Source organism: Camelus bactrianus, chromosome 17, assembly GCF_048773025.1.
Source record: "Camelus bactrianus isolate YW-2024 breed Bactrian camel chromosome 17, ASM4877302v1, whole genome shotgun sequence".
NCBI lineage: Eukaryota > Metazoa > Chordata > Mammalia > Artiodactyla > Camelidae > Camelus > Camelus bactrianus.
In genome coordinates, this window is record NC_133555.1 from 44,455,848 (window position 1) to 44,475,958 (window position 20,111).

A 20,111-nucleotide genomic window follows, 5' to 3' on the forward strand; every position below is an offset into this window, starting at 1 on the left:
GAGGGCTTCCTTCTTGTTAGCTAGAATGCAAAATAGACACAAGAGCAACTTCCTTCCATGAGCCACCTTAATGGAACTAGACAGCCCCTTGCAGACAGACCCAGCAATGAAGGGCTGCAGAAACCTGGTCATCTATCTGTACCAAGACTCAGGTGACCAAAAGAAAGCATCTTCCATCATCTAAAGGATGAGCGGACTGACGAGAGGGGATGAGCCACGGTTTGCTAACAGAATTGAGCGAGTCAGGCATGCTGGGGAGGCTGCGACGAGGGGCTGTGGAGCCTCCTTCCCTAAAGTTTCTGAGCAGACTCCCCGTGGCTCTCGGGGAGCAGGTCTGAGCACGGGAATGGGTCAAATGGCCTTGCAACTTCTCTTCTGGCCCTCGGATGCTCTTAACGCTTTTCTTTAGTGCCTTCTTTCCCCAAGAGAATATTCAGGCCAACTTTTTTTTTCTTTTTTCTGCATCATTGGGAATCATAAACTAGCAATTTGGAATATTCCTAACCTCACTGAGTATCTCATGTTAGTAATGATACCTTGAATAAGAAGAATATAGAAATTAAGTGCCATTTACACGAGTCAAACAAGCCCATGTCATACTTTGAGGATTCCACATTAATAAAACTTAGCTATGATATGTAAAGAACTATTTTTGCCAAGGTTTGTTTTAACTACTGTACTTTAAACCAATTTCAGTATTCCATGTAAAGTTCATTTATATTGAAGTAACATGCCTCAAGTTTTCTACATACAACAATAAAGTAAGATTTTTTTTAATTTACATATATTTTAAACCAACTCACTCCTTTTACAATCACACCCTCAGTCCAACATTTAAACTATAAACCCAAACTGTCAAATGAGAACAACAGTGGACCAACTGACAGTATCACTTAAGTGAAAAAATAATGCAAAAAAAGGTCAGCGTTAAAACTTAGAAAATAAACATAAACAGGTTCGCTGGAAATCTGCTCATATGCCTGGTGTGTTCAGAAATGAACCTCACACAGAACAGATCCCACTGTGATATTAGACAACTCATTCCTTTCTCGTTCTCTCACTCCACGATGCATGTCTCACTGAGGTTTATACAGTGATTAGTTACCCTAACAGCAGACATAAAAATTAAATACACAGCCTATTCCAGAATTGGCATATGCTCCCAACAATTGTTTTGCGCACTCCCTGAATTATAAAATAGTTCAATCTTTTAGGATCATAAAAATGAAAGGGCTTAGATCTATTCACATACATTGTGCATTAAATGTTAGTAGGTTAAGACAGTAAGGTGAAAAAAAGGAGTAGAAGGGTACAAGTAAATTTTCTTTAAACAATTCCAATACATTAGATAGTATTGTTAATGACATGTATTTATTTTAACTAGGTTATGAAAAAAAATTACTACAATTTGCATCGATTTCTTGGAGAAGCTAATCGTAAAACATTAACTATACATATTTATTTGTATATTTATTTGAAGACTCTTTGGTAGCAATTGTGTTTCTTCCACATTATAGGACTTTTTCAAAGTAAATGGCAAAATTAACTTACTAATCAGCCTATGAAAAATAAATCATGGTATTATTCATTTGGTTTTCCTATAAAATGTACTAGAACCTGACTATTAACCTTGCACTAATCATGCACTTAACACAGTATCTGTTTAACTTACGTACATATAAAATGAGAGACTAATACCAGAAAGAAATTAGACAGTAATGAGAATCAATGACAAAACATAACAATGACAATTGTTCTTAAGGAATTTATTTTTAAATTATAAGATTTACAGTGTTTTGATTATGCAAAATAGCATAATGAAAATTAAACCAAATCAATAAACCAAAAGAGAAAGAAAACTTAGTTTTCTCAAATACCAGTACTTAAACCGTCATTGTAATAAGTATCTGATGTTCCAATCACGTCTTATGTAGACATAAGTACAATCATTTCAAACATTTCACTTGTGGGTTTAACTTCTCATTTTCAACTTTCATGAATTGTAATGTGATTTATTTCAAATCCTATTGTACCTAGTGTTTGTACTGCAACAGCAGCAAATCTCAATGTGCAATCAAATGTGGAACTGGGCACAGCTTTTAGCCGCAGACAGCAATTACACACTGCATTCAGTACAGTAGAGTACGTTATATTAACCAGAGCGTAGAGTTTAGTATACTTATTGCAGGGTTGGTATTTCTTTCCCTTTGAACAGAACCAGCTGAGCTTCTGAGCTGACATATTACTGCTGTGGATAGTAAGACTGCTGTGGGGGCTGAGGGAAGGGGTATGAAGGCTGCTGGGGTCCCGGGTACGGAGCCTGTCCAGGGGTCTGGTGATACACGGGTGGATACGGCATATTATACTGGCCGTATGCGTAAGGATTATAGCCCATGGGCATGGGCATTTGGCAATACCTGATAGGAAGAAGAACACAAAAACACTGGATTGGTAAATCAAGTACTAGAAAATAAAACATAATTATTCTAAAATGAAGTTTTTCTCTAGAAAGCCATTTTTCTCTATTTCTCAGTCTACTGAAGAACAGTGGAGAGAAAAAGCAGCTGTATCAAGGTACTTGCTAGAGAAATGTGCTCTATCCTGTTATTAACTGAAATGGAAGAAAACCAAGTGTTTAATACTACCCAAAAAATAAGATTGTTGGAAGGAAGTAAGACTAAATATTCAACTATAAACAAAGAATAAAAACAGAGACCCCTCATTTTAACGTGGCAACCTAAGAACATTACTGTTTCACAAAATTCAATGTACACTGTAATGCTCATAAATTTACTGTTCACAAAATTTTAATATTTGGAAGAGATAATATACTAAGTACAGTTTGGAAGACATCTCAAAAGGTAGTTAAATTCTGGATTTTTAAGATTAAAAAAATTATCCCAAAGAAAGATGATTTTTAAGAAAGTACAAGCAGGGGGAGGATATAGCTCAGTGGTAGAGTGTGTGCTTAGCATGCATGAGGTCCTGGGTTCAATCCCTGGTACCTCCATAAAAAAATTAATAATAATAAAATCAACAAGCAAACTTTAAATAAATAAACCTAATCCCCTCCAAAATAAAAAAAAAAATTTAAACTTAAAAAAAAAAAAAGGCACATGCATAATTTGATAGATTTCTATTCAACAGCTGATCAGAATGCCAAGACTTCAAAGCATAGGTATGTAAATAAGACCTTATCAATCTTGCTATGCTAAGCTCAGGAAAAGCACCCATCGGGTTATCACACCTAAGTGAAGACAACCAAGGAAACATATTCTGAATTCCATACAGTAAAGATGACGTTTAATATAAACCCCATATGTAAGAACTAAAAACATATTAAATAAGCCTGGGAAATGGCTATTCAACTACTCAAATAAAATGACTGTAACATTATTTAACGTATATTTCCTTGTGAGCTGACAAGCTTTTTCATTTATGACACTTCCATTCAGAGAAGGGATAACTTTGTTTTTAAAAGATTAACTAAGCAGCACTATTTACAATAGCCAAGACATGGAAGCAAACTAAATGGCCATAGACAGATGAACGGATAAAGAAGCTGTGGTATATATACACAATGTGATACTATGCAGTCATTAAAAAAAGTGAAATAATGCCATTTGCAGCAACATGGATAGACCTGGAGATCATCATACTAAGTGAAGTAAGCCAGAGAGAGAAAGAAAAATACCATATGATATTACTTATATGTGGAATCTTAAAAAAATGACACAAATGAACTTATTTAGAAATCAGAAACAGACTCACAAAGAAGACAAACTTATCGTTACCAAGGCGGGGCAGGGGTGGAGAGGGATAAATTGAGAGTTCAGGATTTGCAGATACTAACTACTATACATAAAATAGATAAACAACAAGGTCCTACTGTATAGCACAGGGAACTATATTTAATACCTTGTAATGGCCTATGGTGAAAAGAATATGAAAAGGAATATATTTATATATATGCATAAATGAATCGCTATGCTGTATATCGGAAATTAAGACAACACTGTAAACTGACTACACTTAAAAAAAAATTTAACCAGAGCTAGAAATATTAGCTAATTCATTAGGATGTACAAAAGTTTCAGCCTTACCCGGGATACCCTGGATAGGTGGGGTATGGGGGTCCCTGGGCCTGTGGAGGGGGAGCTGAACCAGGAGTCTGTGATGGAGCTGGTGCAGTGGTCCCGGTGCCCACTGGAGCTGGAGCTGGAGCTGGAGCAGGAGTTCGATTTGCTGGAAGCACAGGAGGTGGAGGCCGGGCTGGGGGCTGGGGCTTAGTAGGCTGTAAGAAAAAGTCAGCACTGACTATAAGATGTATCATGTCTCTGTAAAATCATCAATTAAAATAAATGAGGGCATATGAGAAACTCTAGAATCCAACCAAATATATTTCTAATTCCCATTGTTAAATGTGGGCTTATCACTCTACAAATGTAGCTGAAAAATAATTCTCCAATTTGTGGATACTCCATAGCCACTGCTCTCTTCCTGATGGCTAATAGTTAATCATTTACTGCTCATTCCTGCGCCCATCAATGGTCAGACATTTGAGGTGGGAGGAAGGAGTGGGCCAGGTACAGTTTATTACTGTAATCTCCTCTTGGCCCCATGAGTTTTCACAGGAAAAATTTCAAACACCAGAAAACTTAAAAGAATATTACCATAAATAATCACCTATTTACCAATTCATTAATTACTAACATTTGGCTATATCTGCTTTATCTTTAGCTATATCCATATATTTATCTATCTATATATTTGCAGAACCATTTGAAAGTTAAATTGCAAACTTCAGAACACCAGCCCTAAAGATTTCATCATACAAGTCCTAATATTCTCCTATATAATCACAATACCATTTCACCCTGAGAAAATGAGTAATTACTCCCTAATATCATCGAGTATCCACTCCACATTCAAGTTTCTCTATTTATCACAAAAAAGCTCTTTTAGGTGTTTTTATGAACCAAGATCCAATTGAGGTTCATGGGTTGCATCTGATTATTATGAATCTTTCCTCTTTTAATCTAGACAACGCCCCTGACTTTTTTTTTTCTATGACATTCACTTTTAGAAAAGACCAAGCTGGGTGTCTCATAGAATGTCCCAGTTCTTGACTGTCCAAGCATTTTCTAATGGCAAGATTTAACTTCTTGTTTTATCAATGTATTTGCTACAAAGTGAAAGTCGGTTCTAAAGACTTGATTAGATTTAAGTGAAACATTCTGGGACAAGAATTCATGAGAGATGCTGTATTCTTCACACTGCAAAGCATCAGAAGGTTGGTCCTGATGAAAGTGGTGACCAGTATCTCTCTATAACGTAAAGTCTGTTTTATCCTTTACAGCAAGCAAGCTGTAACATAAAACTTCCCTTTTAAAAATGTGGTTGCTTACTGACCGGCATGGTTCTTGGCGCTGGAGTTGGAGGAGTGGGAGCACGTCCCCCTGCTGGAGAGGACTGATATGCAGGTGTAGGAATTGAAGGAGCACTAGGTTCTCTGGCAATGCTTTGTTGCAAGTCCCTTATCAAAGACAGAAGTGTTAGAAATTAACACAATTTTGAAAACCAAGGCATACAAAACACCAGATTGTTTTCTTTCTTTTCTTCATATATGAAACACAGAAAATAGACTCAAAACAGTGACGGTATTTTAAAATATAGTACATTTTTGTTCTTGACTAGAACTAACTGAAATCTTCTTTCTTCCTACAATTGAATAAAGTAAAGTTAGTTCTTATTCTATTTCTGAAGAATAGGTAAACTATTTCAGACATCAGTCACAGCGAGAGTAAGTAGCATGTCAAACCAGGCAAGCCACCCTAAGAGACTGCCCTCTCTCTAACAAGAGGTCGTCCCCTAGAGGAGAAACTCTTTTTTTTCTTTTAACGGAGGTACTAGGGATTGAACCCAGGACCTCGTGCATGCTAAGCATGTGCTCTACCACTGAGCTATTTCCCTCCTCCCTAGTTGAGAAACTCCTAAATGATCATCTAAAAATTATCAGAAAACTACAACTGTTCATAGTCACCTAGCTAATATTTTAATCACTGTATCATACCAGTGTTTGCAGAAGACAAAACAACAGTGAGAAAGTGAACCCATTCAAACCATGGTGCAAATTTCTTGATGAAAATTTTCTGAATATATTCAAAATGTGACACTGAAATATTTTACGTTAAAAGATACCTGATAATCTATTAAAGTAAATTCATTAAAGACAGATTCTTAAAAAGACGATTAAATTATAGTATTAACATTTTTTAATACGTTAAAGTCTCCTCTAACAGTAAACCGGAATGCACCCCCAAATCTCACTAATCAAAACTCTAATAAAATAAAATGCACTCTGTGAAATACTTGGTATCAACCAACTTCTTACTGTACTGATGCACACACAGTAAACATGACATGACCCAAAGTGTCTGCAACAGCACCTGCTGTCCTGCTATAACAATTAACAGCAATTTCCAGAGTCCCCCAGACCACACTTACACTCTCAAAAACAATCTCAGTTGGAAGTTAAATTAGACATTAGACATACAAAGAAAACTAACACATATTCATCAAGAAATCAAAAGTACCAGTTAACGTTGGTAAATTTGTAATAAATCCTCACAATATAAACTGTAAGTTTTTAATAAATATAAAAATTTTAAATGGTTAGATTTTGAAACATCTAATATATGTATTATCTCATATATAGTAAAACACTTATATTTAAAATATCTGTTTATAATTATTTATATAATTTAAATTATTTAATTAGATATTGAATATTTAATCATAATATCTAACATGTATAATTATATTATAAAGCATATAAAACATAATACTTTGATAAACTCCAGAGATGGCTGGAGTAAATAACACTTATAGGACAAATGAGAATTTCCTACCCACTTGCTAATTATATAAATCAAAGCTATTAAATTACAGATCCATTTTTATGTTTCACAAACTGGGGTTCTCTGCAAGATTGAGTTTGAACAAAGGGTTCCACAGCTCCCCTCCCCAAAAAGGAAAAATGCTGGGGTACACAATCTGAAAAATAAAATTATAGACTACTTGGTTGTGACTATAAAAGATAAAATCCCTTTAATTATTTAGATTAATATAATTTTCTGAAAATATATTCACTTGATTCAAAAACTAAACAGTGACAGACCACTACCTACAGATTCTCACTCCACCATTCACTCCCACAGACAACTATTATTCTTTACTTCTTAAGAACCTGTTCAGAACTTCCTTATCAGAAGTAAACCAACTCAAATGTGAATTTTTATCTTCTCCTTTTTCAGAAACACATTAGAAGGATGCTATACCATGACAGGGAGATACTGGAGAATATCAATGGCAAGCATTTTATTTAGGACTTTCACATCCACATTCATAAATGAAGCTGGTCTGAAGACTTTTGTTTTAGTTAACTCTGTCAGACTTTCCTATCAGTAAGACAAATCTGGAGGGGTTTTTATTTAAATCTCTAGAACCATTTAAAAGGCATTCTTATGATTTGCCTTTTAAAGGTTTAGAAGGAAGACTGAAAACAACCGGTCCTGCTCTTTACTGGGGGCGGGAGGAGGTAACTCGTAACTTCTCCTGCTTCTGTGGAAAACAGGTTCACTGTGGACAGAGAGAACAACGGTCAGGTCATCTGAAGGGCTCAAGAAAGGCCCATGAGCGTAACCGTCTCTGGGTTCTGCATGTTCACTAGAATGAACACGTGACTTTGTACGCACCTGAAGGGCAGTGTGCACATAAACCCTTTGGCTCACGTCTTGGCTCACATTCCTTGAGTTCCAACAGCAATCACCCCACCCTCTGCTGGCATGCAGTGCTGCCTACCGACATTTTTTCACCTTTTTATAAACTGGCTTCATCTTTTTGCCTGACTGCCTAAAGGATTCTGCCTTATCTTTTAAGGCTAATACTTTACATGCCTTGGTGTTGACAGTTCTTGTTCATTTTTCCTGAACAAACGATATATACCCTTTGAACAAGCTTTCACTTATTTTATGGAAATGTTCTTGAATAATATCATTAGAAGTTTGTTCTGTCTGAAGAAAAAATCAAATGTTTTGATTTTTTCTTCTTCGAAGGGACTTCAATTTTATATGTATTGGATCTTCTTTGCCCACCTTCTCTAATCCTTTTTAGCTCTTTCTTTACTTTGGTTTCCTTTTCTTTGATTACTTATTCTCCACTCTGAGCTCCTGTGTTCTCCTCACTGTCTGTTCTCCTCTTTGTTCCTTCCTGTTTCATCCTGTACCTGTGATGCCTTTGTTCTTCTCTTCCGCTTGTTTCCTGAATCCTGACATCCACTCCTGTTTTCTTATCGCTTTCCTTGAGTTCTGGCATTTTTTTGTGTTGTTCCTTAAAGTGCCTGCTTCATAAGCTTTTTTTTAATTCATGGTAAAACTTTCATCTGTTCTGTGACACTATTATTTCAGTGAATGTTCTCCATCTATTAAGTTTTGTAAAACTGTGTTCTCTTTTCCCCTTAATGAACACTGTATCTTCATTCCGATACTGCATCAGCTTTCTGTTGACTGAGTACTCAGCACCATGCGGGTCCTATGTTACTTGTCGGCTTCCTCAGTAGGCTCCTCCAGAAAGTGATTTTGCTGACATTTCCTGAGCTGTCGCCCCGTCTCCCTCATGTTCTACAGCTCTAGTTTCCTATGAGGAACATATTTGCAACTTTGAGGTAAACTGCTTATGCTTATCTGCATTTCCTGAGCTCCGTTGCCCTGTTCTGCCATCATTTCTGTGACATCGCCATACTCCTACACCCAGAGTTTCTGCTCCTTCTCATCCTTCTGTTCTCAGACCACCCAGTTTGCTTGCTGCTTTGTAAAACACCACGGAGGGAAGGAAGGAGATTGCTATCTCACTCTGCCAACTCACTGCAGAAGTCTCCACATAGGATTTTTTAAAAAGAGGTAGCAGAAATGATTTCTTAAAAGAAGAATACTTCAAAATACAATCTGATACATAAAACAAACTTACTTTAAGAGTTCATCTCTTTCTGTCTTCCGTGCAAACACTATATCGCTGCATTTGTTTTGGAACCTGACGAGTATTTCAGTCAGCTCATTGTAAAACTATGAGCAAAGAACAAACACAAGCGGGAAACCTGAGCAATGTTTTAATCTAAGGAGGAACACAATCTAAAGCTCATTTGTCAGTGATGGTTAAAGCTAAAGAACTAAAATCCTCTACATGAGACACAGTCATGTGTCTTAGTCTAGTACCTTAACATTAAATATGACCGAAGACTCCCTAAGAAAATAAAAACAAAATCATCTTTAGAAAGCACTGTCCTCCAAAATTAAATGGCAACAAGTTAAGACGTTTCATGAACATGAACATGTTCCCAATTCCTAGAGAAAAGTCAACTAACTTAATAAAGACACTAAACCTATTTAAATGGAAGTGTTAAATTTGCACATTCACTTCAGAAATGCAGGTGTCATTTCAGAAACCCTTAGAAGAATTTCCAAAGGCACTCTGGAGAGTTTTCTCAGCTTACCTATTTCAACAAAGCATTTTAACCCAAATTAAAATGTTATTTTACTATCCCCTCTCTGGAAGTATGTCTATGCTCTCTTCAGAGGGTTTTACATTGTATCTACCATATTTACATCAAGATACCTATATTCAGTGATCATTATGGAGTTAAATTACCAAAAGGAATTACATATCTAAAAAACTTAAAAATCACTTGTTCCCTCAAAAGCAAAGTAATTGGTAAAAACAAGTATAAGCATTTCCCTAAACTATTTAAAGGAAAGGCAAGAAAATACTTAAAACATATTTAGTAAGCACTCTGAGACACAGGCAGATCACAAATCTATCATCATTCAAACCATCAGCACAGAATATAAAAGACATGCCCACCCCCTTCCCCACCACAGATCAGCTCTGACTACTCCTGTTCCCTCACTGGTCACTCAAATTGGCCAACTTCCTATCCCCCAACAAAGTGTCCCTGACTTTTGACATCTCTGTGCTAACTCCTGGTACCTGGAATGCCTATCCCCCCACCCACCGCCTGATGAGATATAAAATTCATTCTTCAAAGTTCCCATGAAATATTACCACCTTCATTAAGCTTTCTCCCACTTGTAACAAAGCTCTCGGGGCAAAAGGCAGTAAAGCTAAGAAATTCAAGACAAAGAATAATTTGGTCCAACTGCAAACACCTTAACTTCCCAAACTGTATTTCCACATCTATACTGGTCAGTTAGCTGTCATTTCTTTTGCGCTTCATACCTTTGTGCCCTCCTTCAAATTAGCTACAAGTTCAACAAAGTTGTCATACGCAGTAGCTAAATTCTTCAAAACTTCTTCTCTTAAGTTAGCTTCATTATTAGATTGTTTCATTTTCGAAAATTCCTGGTGTGAGACCTTGTTAAAAGAAAGATTCATGCAGTTATATTTATTTAGCACATTAATATAGCTCATAACATTTGCACTGATACTTTCCTAAATGAAAACATATATGATAACATGCAGGAATTACTGTATGTTTACCTAATAGATTATTTTTCGAGTAAAACAGTACTTCAAATCTTTCCTTAAGTAAAAACATCAAAAATTCAGTGGGTATCAAAATATAACCAATAATGTTTACCAATTTCTATTACTACGTAACACTCGGAATAAACACAATCCTACATGGACACAGACTTAGTCCAGGCTTATCCCTTCTGTGCTTCTTTAAATTACAAACCTTACTAAAGTACATAAACTTTACCTGAATATTTTTAAGGAGCCCTTCCTGTTTCTTTAGAGATTCTTGGACTTTAGTGGTAAGACCTCCATAGATTCGATCCAGTTCAGTTACAGAAATAGCTTCTTCATTTATCACACCATCTTGAGCCAGAGCAGTCAAAAATTTGCTTGTCATGTCAAAATTCACTGATTTCAGGTCATTCTCCAGCCCCTCTCTTTCCTTCTTTACTTCATCAAGATTTGTCAATAAGGATTTTAAGACATTTACAACCTAAACAAACAAAACAAAATTTTTTTTAGTTTAATTGCCAAAAAACCCAGAAGCCAATTTCAAGAAGAGACATATATACAAAGGTTCATCCAAGGTCAGGGAGAGATGACTTCTCCAAGAGCCAAGTATAAACTGCACATCATGTTTATTTAGATACAGACATTGTACCTTTAGTGGATTCAGATCATAGCAGCAGGAGCAAAAACTGTAACAGTAGCAAGAGCTATGATTTACTGAACATTTATTATGTGCCAGGCACTGTCCCAAACACTTAACAAATATAATTTAATGTATTCCTTACAGTATCTCACAGGGTATATGTATTTATTACCTCTCCACAGATGGAGAAACTGAGGGTCAGAAAAACTAAGTAACACGCCAGAGGTTACACAGCTATTAAAGAAGCAGAGATGAAATTTGAGACTTAAGTCCACCCAACTCCAAAACCGCTCTTACCACTCACTCGACACTATACTGCATCTCTCGTGACTTTGAAGAGGGGAAGGTATGTTTCTGTCAAGTAAGTAGACACCCTATTTTGCCGACATAGCAAGACTGAGAGAGAGAGAAAGAGATGGGCAGGAGAGGGAGGGAAGGAGAGGGAGAGATGAGAGAGAGATGAGAGAGATGAGAGAGATGAGAGACAGAGACAGAGACAGAGACAGAGAGCGAGCGAGCACCCTAGACAAAGAAAGAAAGAGAGACAGAGAGATACGGATGCTATAAACCACGTGTTTATTTTATATACTGGGAGAGAAAGAGGGAGAGAGGATTCTGTATCTTTCCTGACATCATGAGTTTTGCCTCTTATTGAGTCCAGGCAGCCTCGGACTAACCCTCACATGATTCATAAACATCCCTTTCTGGTAACAGTGTTACAGTGTCCAAGTGCCCTTGAAGGCCACTTAGGAGCTGCCCCCTTTCACTCACATCTCGTCACACTTTCGCTCAGATAGCCAGGGAGAACATCACCCCCAAACCCTCTATTCCGCCTGCCAGTGATGCTCCCAGAAAGAAAGTGGGGAAAGACAAAGGAAAAAGGGGCCAACCCTGAACCCCATCTACACCCATCTTTATTCTTACCAGTAGCACTTCCAACTCCAAAGGATCTCCTTACCTACTGCCTGTTTCTAAGGAGTTGTCTTGTCTTCAGCCCACAACCCTCCTTAGCTCCTTGACAAGAGCATCCAGAGTGACCTTCCTATGTGAAGACCAAAGACTTCAGGGAAAGTCTCAAGCTTCTTCTAAATTTTGGCCTCTGTTACCACCATATCTCCTAAGTGTCCTATCTTAAATTCAGAGTCTCTTAGCACGCAGAGCAGTGGAAAGAAATGTGACTCCTAGAGGTCCAAGAAGCATCAAACCACAGACACTCTACAAGGAATGAAGAGGAGAAAGAATCATACCTGGATGGACAAGGCAAAGTCTGTTAAAGTAAAATCTGATTTTAAGAAAGTGGATAAAAATCCTGCTTCCAAATGACTTTCAGGCTATATTGTTAAATGAAAAAAAGGTGCAAAAGCATATACGTAGTATGTTGCATTTTGAGTAAGAGAGAAGGAAAATCAGAATATAAAGATACACACACACAATATATTATGTGCATCTATGTACATATGTATTTTTTGCAAAAAGAAAAGCACTAAGGACAAACCAGAAATTAATGAATATTGTTAGTTAAAGAGAACAGACGGGAACAAGGTGGGAAAAATAGGAATGAGATTTCTGCGCATGTACCTTTTGAATCATAAACTTTTTACATATCCAAAACACAAAATTAAATCAAAACCTGAATATAGTTAACAAATGAACCTAGTTGTCCAGCAAAGTGAAACACAAATACATAAAAAAAAAATCTGAACTGTGACAATATTCCCTTAGTGAATATAATGGGCTTAGTTATTGTGTAACCCGGGGCAGTTTACCTGGAAAGCTCTATTTTCTCATCTGAAAAACAATAATAATAATAGTACCTGTATCTCAGGACGGTTGTAAAGACTGAAATAATCCATAGAAGTGCTCTGTGTAATTTCTAACACAAGCTAAGTGTTCAGTCAACAGCACTCATTATCACTGACTGGTAGCTGGGTTTCACCATGTAACTCTATACTTTGTGTGCACTGTGGACTCACGAGACTTAGGCATCTAAGCATTCAGACAGGAACAGAGGAACAATGAGGAATAGATCAAGAACTAAAGTATCCTTTATTTAGCTGAATTGTAACTATTTCTGTAATTATGTGACACATTTTGTATTGGGGGGATGTAACAGCATATAAATTTGAAAAGGTGGTGACAGTTTTATCTGTTGGCATATTTAAAGTGATAATGGAACCTCAACCATGACTACGAACCTATGTGAAGGTTGCTTGGTTATTAAGAGTAAAAAATGTCATTTTTCCCTCTATGTAAGTTGTATCTAAGAAAAGCTAGAAATTCTTAAAAAAGGGGGGGGGGCAAGTAAAATAAAGTGGGGGAGAAATAGGGATATGCAGAAGTGGTTTTTAAAAATAGCCTAGTAAATAAAGCTGAAAGTCAGGAACACTGTTAACACTATTATCTTGAAATACACTGAATGTCTCTTATATAGCATAGGAACTAAGATCCTCTTATCAAATGGACCAAAATTGTGTGACAATATCCCCAGGTTAGCCACTAAGGAATTTAAGACAAACACGGTTCACATGGATACAGCATCCTCTTCAGTGAAAAAGTATCCATCCACAGGGCAGCAGAGTAGTGTGGGAAGAGAATTCCCCCAGAATTTTAAGAACCACAAGCTCTAATATCAGCTCCATTATGAAGAAGAGCTAAACTTCCTAACTTTTATGGTGGTCGATTTTCTAATCAGAGGATAAAGAAGGACCTAACAGCTATTTAATAAATCCTAATCTATTCCAAAATGCTGTAATTCTAGGTCTGTGGGAAAAATGCCATTTGAAACAACCAATTTACAAATGAACTTTCAGGCTACCACACAAAATTAGAAGAGATTTCTTGTATGAAAAACATCCTCTTTTTTTTTTTTTGTCATACACTAGTTTAACCATATTTTAAATTGTATGATACTGCCCTCATCTTAACAAGGGTGAAATTAAACTGTTTCCACAAATGAACGACCAGGATACTAAGAAAAAAACCACTGCCTAAATATTCCTATGAACTCAAGTTTGAAACTTAACATGTTATCAAGTTAAAGTACATAAATAATTAGAATTCCTATGCACCCCCATGTTCACTGCAGCATTATTTACAATAGTCAAGATATGGAAACAACCTAAATGTCCATCAACAGACAAATGGAAAAGAAAATGTGGTATATATACATAATGGAATATTATTCAATCATGAGAAAGAAAGGAAACTTGCCATTTGTGAAAACATGGATGGACCTTGATGGTACTATGCTAAGTGAAATAAGTCAGACAAAGAAAGACAAATACATATAATTTCATGTATACGTGGAATCTTAAAACAAAAACAAAAACAAAAACAAGATAGTAGTTACAAAGAATAGACTGGTGGTTGCCAGAGGCAAGGGAGGGGAAGCGTATGAAATGGGTGAAGAAGTAAAAAAGTACAAACTTCCAGTTATAAAAGAAGTCAGTCATGGGGATGTACTGTGCAGCACCACAACTGTAATTAGTAACACTGCATGGCATATTTGAAGGTTGCTAAGGGAGTAAATCTCAAAAGTTCTCATCACAAGGGAAAAAAAAATTCTGCACAATTTATGGTGACCCATGTTGACTAGACTTACTGCGGTGATCATTTTGCAATATATATACATATCAAACCATTATGATGTACACCTAAAACTATATAATCTTGTATGTCAATTACACCTTGATTAAAAAATAAGAAAATAGTAAGAGTCTTGTAGTATTTACTTCTATGTTTTATACACAGCTCCAATTAGCTTTCAACTGCAGTTAATGATATCCCTTTATTAAGTTAGGTTGCAAGTGGTTATCATTCTATGGACAAATATTTTTTGAATGTTGAGTATCAGGTGCTGTACTAGGTTCTACAATACAACTATTAACAAAAACAGAGTCCTTTCCTTCATTTGGGGAGCAGAGGAGAGGAGGAGAGGATTAAACAAATACATGAAAATAGAGTAATATACAGTAATACTGGAGACAATGACAGAGAGGGGGAAAGGGTGGCGTGGGAGGCTGTAGTGAAAAAGAGGTAGTAACGATGCAAAGGGAAGAAAGACCCCCAACAGAAAGAAAAGCAAAAGTCCTGGGGCAGAACAAGCTGAGCAGGTTCAATGAAAGAAAAAAAGCCAGTCTAACTGAAGCATGGTAAACAAAAGACAGAACAGAGGGAGAAAAGGGTAAACAAGGCATGAGATCACCTAGGCTGCCTGTACTTCATCTTTCAGACCAGGGGCCTGTATAGGACCAGACAGAAATCTGGCTTCGTGAGCCATAGTCTCTGTTGAAACTACTCCACTCTGCCTTTGTAGGACGAAAGCAGCCGCAGACAAAATGTACATGAATGAGTGCGGCTGGGTCCCAACAAAAACTCATTTATGAACACAGATCTGAATTTCATATGAAGTGCACATGTCACTTTAAACATTATTAAACATTATTCTTTTGACTTTTGAAAAAAGTATTAAAAGCATCCTTGGCTCACAGGCCATACAAAACAGGAGGCAGGCTGGATCTGGACCACAGGCCAACCTCGTTTCAAACGATAAAACTCTGCAGCATCTGACAGCACCGAATACACAGCGGCACGTGAGAAATGCTTTCAGTGAAATTTTCAGCTTTACTTTTCAGACCTTATCGTTTCATGTTCAGAATAGGCAGACACGAGAGTATCTCCACAGCCAAGAGAACAGCAGGGATGTGACTGCGTACCCCACACTGAAGCTAACCTAGACAGGAGCTTTCCAGCTCTGCAAGTTAGGGGCCAGGTGCCACGGCTCCTGGTGCACAGGAGGACTTCCACAATTGTTTGCTGAACAAAGGAATGAACAGGTGCCAGTCAGCCTCAGCACTTGTCCAGAAACTTTCTGTTACGAAAGACTAAGGGTAAAAGCTGTGTTTACAAATCATCTACTAGTCTATAAGGTGCCGTTGTGTGAACAAAGCGAGCCTTGGAGAGCACAAAGCTGTGGACTGTGCCACTTCACGCACTACCTCGGAGGAGATGAAGGTTTTCTCAACGGTGCCCCTCCTCACCCCAGGCACATTCAACACTGTGAGTACCAGTGGGTATTATCTCAGCTGGCTTGGCCGGACAAGTGTAGACTAGATTTTCCAAATCCCAGTCGATCACAGGAGCACAATCCCGAGCCAGGGTCCTACGTACTTTAAGAAGAATCTTTAAATACCAATTACCAACAGCCTGCAAAATTTTTCAGAGTATCTCAGTATCTAAAACCAGATGCCCAAATAGAAGAAAGATAAATAACTAGATAGTTAGTCCCTTCATAATAAAAAACAGCCCTACCTACTATGCTTGGACCTCTTAATAAAACATGTACTTTGTACCATTTTAGTAATTAGCAATTCAAATAACTGAGGTTTTCTCATTAAAAAGTCTGGCTAATGTGTCATCAACTACAATGACAACTACCTGAAACAGCTTTGATAAACACAAACAGCTTTTTCGATAAAGGCACATAATAAATGAACACACAGAATACTGAAAAAATTTTGGCTGCCTCTACGCAGATAATCTAATTTCAGTAAAATAACTTCATATTGAAGTTTTCTTCCCTTCTCTAATACCACTATGGAGTAACAAAATAGCTATTACTATAGCTGAATAAAATAACAAATCAGCACATGCTAATTCTGATTTTGCTCAGCAAAAACAAATTTCTGCTTTTCTACAGGAAGCAGAAGAATCAAAGGACAAAAGCTGTATCAGCTCTGAGTCACATACATGACACTAAAAAGAAAGAGGATACTAAACATAGCTTTTTTTTTTCTAAAATAAAAACAGGCCAGAGTTTGCTGCTGTTCTGTGGATGTGCAGAATCTTTTCTTCACAAATTACTCCTCTAACCACTCTCCTTTTCCCTCCTACTTCCTCAGAGCATCTGACTGGTATTTGCTGTTTCCTCAGGTCCCCCGCCTTTAGATTCAGGTTCTGTGCACGTTCGATTACCCCTCTTCTCTTCACTTTGGGGGCTGGTTCCCACTGAACCTGCGGCAGCCACTCTGGACACACCCACTCACTCAGGCTTCTCAGATCCTACACGTGTTTCTGCCTGTCTACTGTTCTCATGATGTGCCGATTTCTTAAAAAGCCTCCTAAGAGAGGAGCTTCAAATGCTGGAAAAGTACTTTGTCACCTAAATGCTCACAGTAAACTTTCTATAGTTATGACACTTTTTAATTTCTACCCTGGGTTGCAGTCATCCTTGTATATGTCTAATCTTCCACATGGATCATAAATTGAGGGTAAAGGCAGTGTATCATGTGTGAATTTTCCGAAGTGCCTAGCACACTGCCTTACAGAGTAGAACTCCATTGAGCCTTAGCTGAATAAATACATGAATGCTTCTGTGGAAAGACAAATAAGGAACAACAATGATAACTTCTGATAACTATGGTCTCAGAAAATTCACCTTTTTCAAGAAGTTTCAGCACTATTTCTTGCCCTCTGGCTGACTTTCCTGTGTGCTTCAGGGCCTCTGTCTTCCCCTCCTACATGGCCTCACAATGCTCAGCCACTAGATCATACATGCACGTTCTCCTCTGTCAGGACTTTGTGAGTCACATGCCCCACTGATTTCCTCCTTCCTGTCACCAGTAGAAACGCCATGACGGTGTTATCCATTTATTAACATGCACACCTTGACAACCTTCCCTTCACAGGTAGTCCCAGTGGCACACGGTGGAAGGCAGTATAGACTGACGTAAGGAACAAACACTCTGTGGTCAGAAGAGTATCTGGCCAGATCCAGTCCTTCCACTTCAAGGAAGTTCCTATACTTACTTCCAAGCTTTTCCCTTTTATAAAACTTGTATTAAATACTGTGAACATATGAAGTACCTAGAATACAGTGCCCAGTTCATAGGAGGCATTCAATAAACAGACATTATTGTTAAAGGAGTAATATTAGTATAATTACTTTTCACCCAGCGTGTATATCATCCTACTTTAAAAACAACCACCTCAATGTACATCAGCATTTTTAAAAAGATGCCAATAAAGAAAGAAACTGACAATTCATCGTATATAATGGCTTGAGCACAGTTTTCATAAGCAGATGACACTCCCATCAAAACGCATCTCCTCACCTCGCTGCCCTGCATGGTCTTTGCCGGGTTAGCAGAAGGGATGGCAGCGTTCAGCTCGGGCTCGGGCTTACACAGAAGTGCGATGGTGTCCCGGTGAGCCTGGTAACGTTCTTTCACCTGCCCATCTGCCTGCACTGCTTTGTCCAAAACGGTTCTGAAGTTGCTTCCCTCTGGAGGAGGTGGGGAGGGAAATGTTACCAGGGCACAGCATTGATTTTAACAGCAATGTTTATGGGCTGGTTGTACTTTTATCTCTGTTCTCCAACTTTACTTGTTTCTCTCTTCTATAAGGCCCAATTCACTAGATAACAGAAACTGAGCTCCTGTCAGTCTCTGCATTTTTGTTTTTGGAAAAATGACAAAAATCAATTATAAAGCAAAAGCACAGTTATACCTTAAAATACATTTGTGGTTACTGTTCACCAAATAAAAGCTATTTGTTATTAGTCTAATCTTTTCCTACAATTAATGTAGAAAGAAAACACTCACTCCAAAAATTATTACAATTTATTTTAAAAGTATTTCTCTCTCAAAAACTCAAATTCCATTATGGTAACTCACAGCAAAAAACAATGTGACAATGAATATATATATGTTCATGTATAACTGAAAAATTGTGCTGTACACTGGAATTTGACACAACACTGTAAAATGACTATAACTCAATAAAAAATGTTAAAAAAAAAAAAAAACTCGAATTCCAAAAGATACACACACCCCAATGTTCATGGCAGCACTATTCAACAGTCAAGACATGGAAGCAACCTAAATGTCCATTGACAGATGACTGGGTAAAGAAGTCATGGTCTATATATACAATGAAATACTACTCAGCCACAAAAAAGAATAAAACAATGCCATTTGCAACAACATGGAAGGACCTGAAGACTGTCATACTAAGTGAAGCCAGAAAGAGAAAGGAAAATACCACACGGTATCATTTATATGTGGAATCTAAAAAAATGACACAAATGAAATTACAAAACAGAAACAGACTCACAGACACAGAAAAACAAATGTATGGTTACCAGAGGGGAAAGAAGGTGAGGTGGGAGTAAGTTTGGAGTTTGGGATTTGCAACTACTATACATAAAACAGATAAACAACAAGGTCCTAATGCACAGCACAGGGAACTGTATTCAATACCTTGTAATGGCCTATAATGAAAAACAGTATGAAAAGGAATATATGTATGTATAAATGAATCACTATGGTGTACACCAGAAATTAACACAACATTGTACCTTGACTATACTTCAATAAAAAAAAAAACATTCAGGAGTAGAGAAAAAAAAAGTATTCCTCTTTCAGGATCACTCCTTCATTTTGACTTAAAAGAAAGCAGATATATTTTTAGAAAAATCTCAATAGTATTAATTACTTCTACAGCGAAATAAAACAAATTTCTAGTTACCAGGAAGAACGTCATTTATTTCAACAAGCACAAAATCTTAACAACCAAAGTCTTAAAAATAATAATTTGGCTTCAGGTTGACTGTTAAAACTCATCTTTTACCACCGAGGAGTCACGACTAAGTGAAATGAAATTATAAAACCATACATATAACACAATCTCATTTATGTTTTTAAAATATGCATCGAGCTTGGAATAGGAAATGAGAGTTACAGGACCATTTTAACTTTTACTTTCTACCCTTCTTAAGAATGTGAACTTCTCATAATGAACATGGATTACCTTTGTTATTTATCTTACACTGAACTGAATAAACAAACCTGGATTTTCATAATACCAGTCACAGTAAAAACAGGTTTACAATGGAGCTTAATTTAATCAAGCAAAATTGTGGCTAGAA

At 37.1% G+C, this 20,111-nt stretch overlaps 1 protein-coding gene across 2 annotated transcripts in view; it reads right to left on the reverse strand.

Annotated features, from left to right (window-relative positions):
- Positions 1 to 1,751: 1,751 nt before the first annotated feature.
- The window catches only part of PDCD6IP (programmed cell death 6 interacting protein), a 57,756-nt gene continuing 39,396 nt past the window's right edge, over positions 1,752 to 20,111 (reverse strand). For both annotated transcript variants that reach the window (XM_045520144.2, XM_010959664.3), the window contains exons 12-18: positions 18,298 to 18,467; positions 10,778 to 11,026; positions 10,294 to 10,428; positions 9,028 to 9,122; positions 5,413 to 5,536; positions 4,104 to 4,294; positions 1,752 to 2,417 (exon numbers count right to left, since the gene is read on the reverse strand). In XM_045520144.2, the coding sequence (XP_045376100.2) occupies positions 2,243 to 2,417; positions 4,104 to 4,294; positions 5,413 to 5,536; positions 9,028 to 9,122; positions 10,294 to 10,428; positions 10,778 to 11,026; positions 18,298 to 18,467 (1,139 nt within the window). In that variant the 3' untranslated portion in view covers positions 1,752 to 2,242. The remainder of the gene's footprint in view (positions 2,418 to 4,103; positions 4,295 to 5,412; positions 5,537 to 9,027; positions 9,123 to 10,293; positions 10,429 to 10,777; positions 11,027 to 18,297; positions 18,468 to 20,111) is intronic.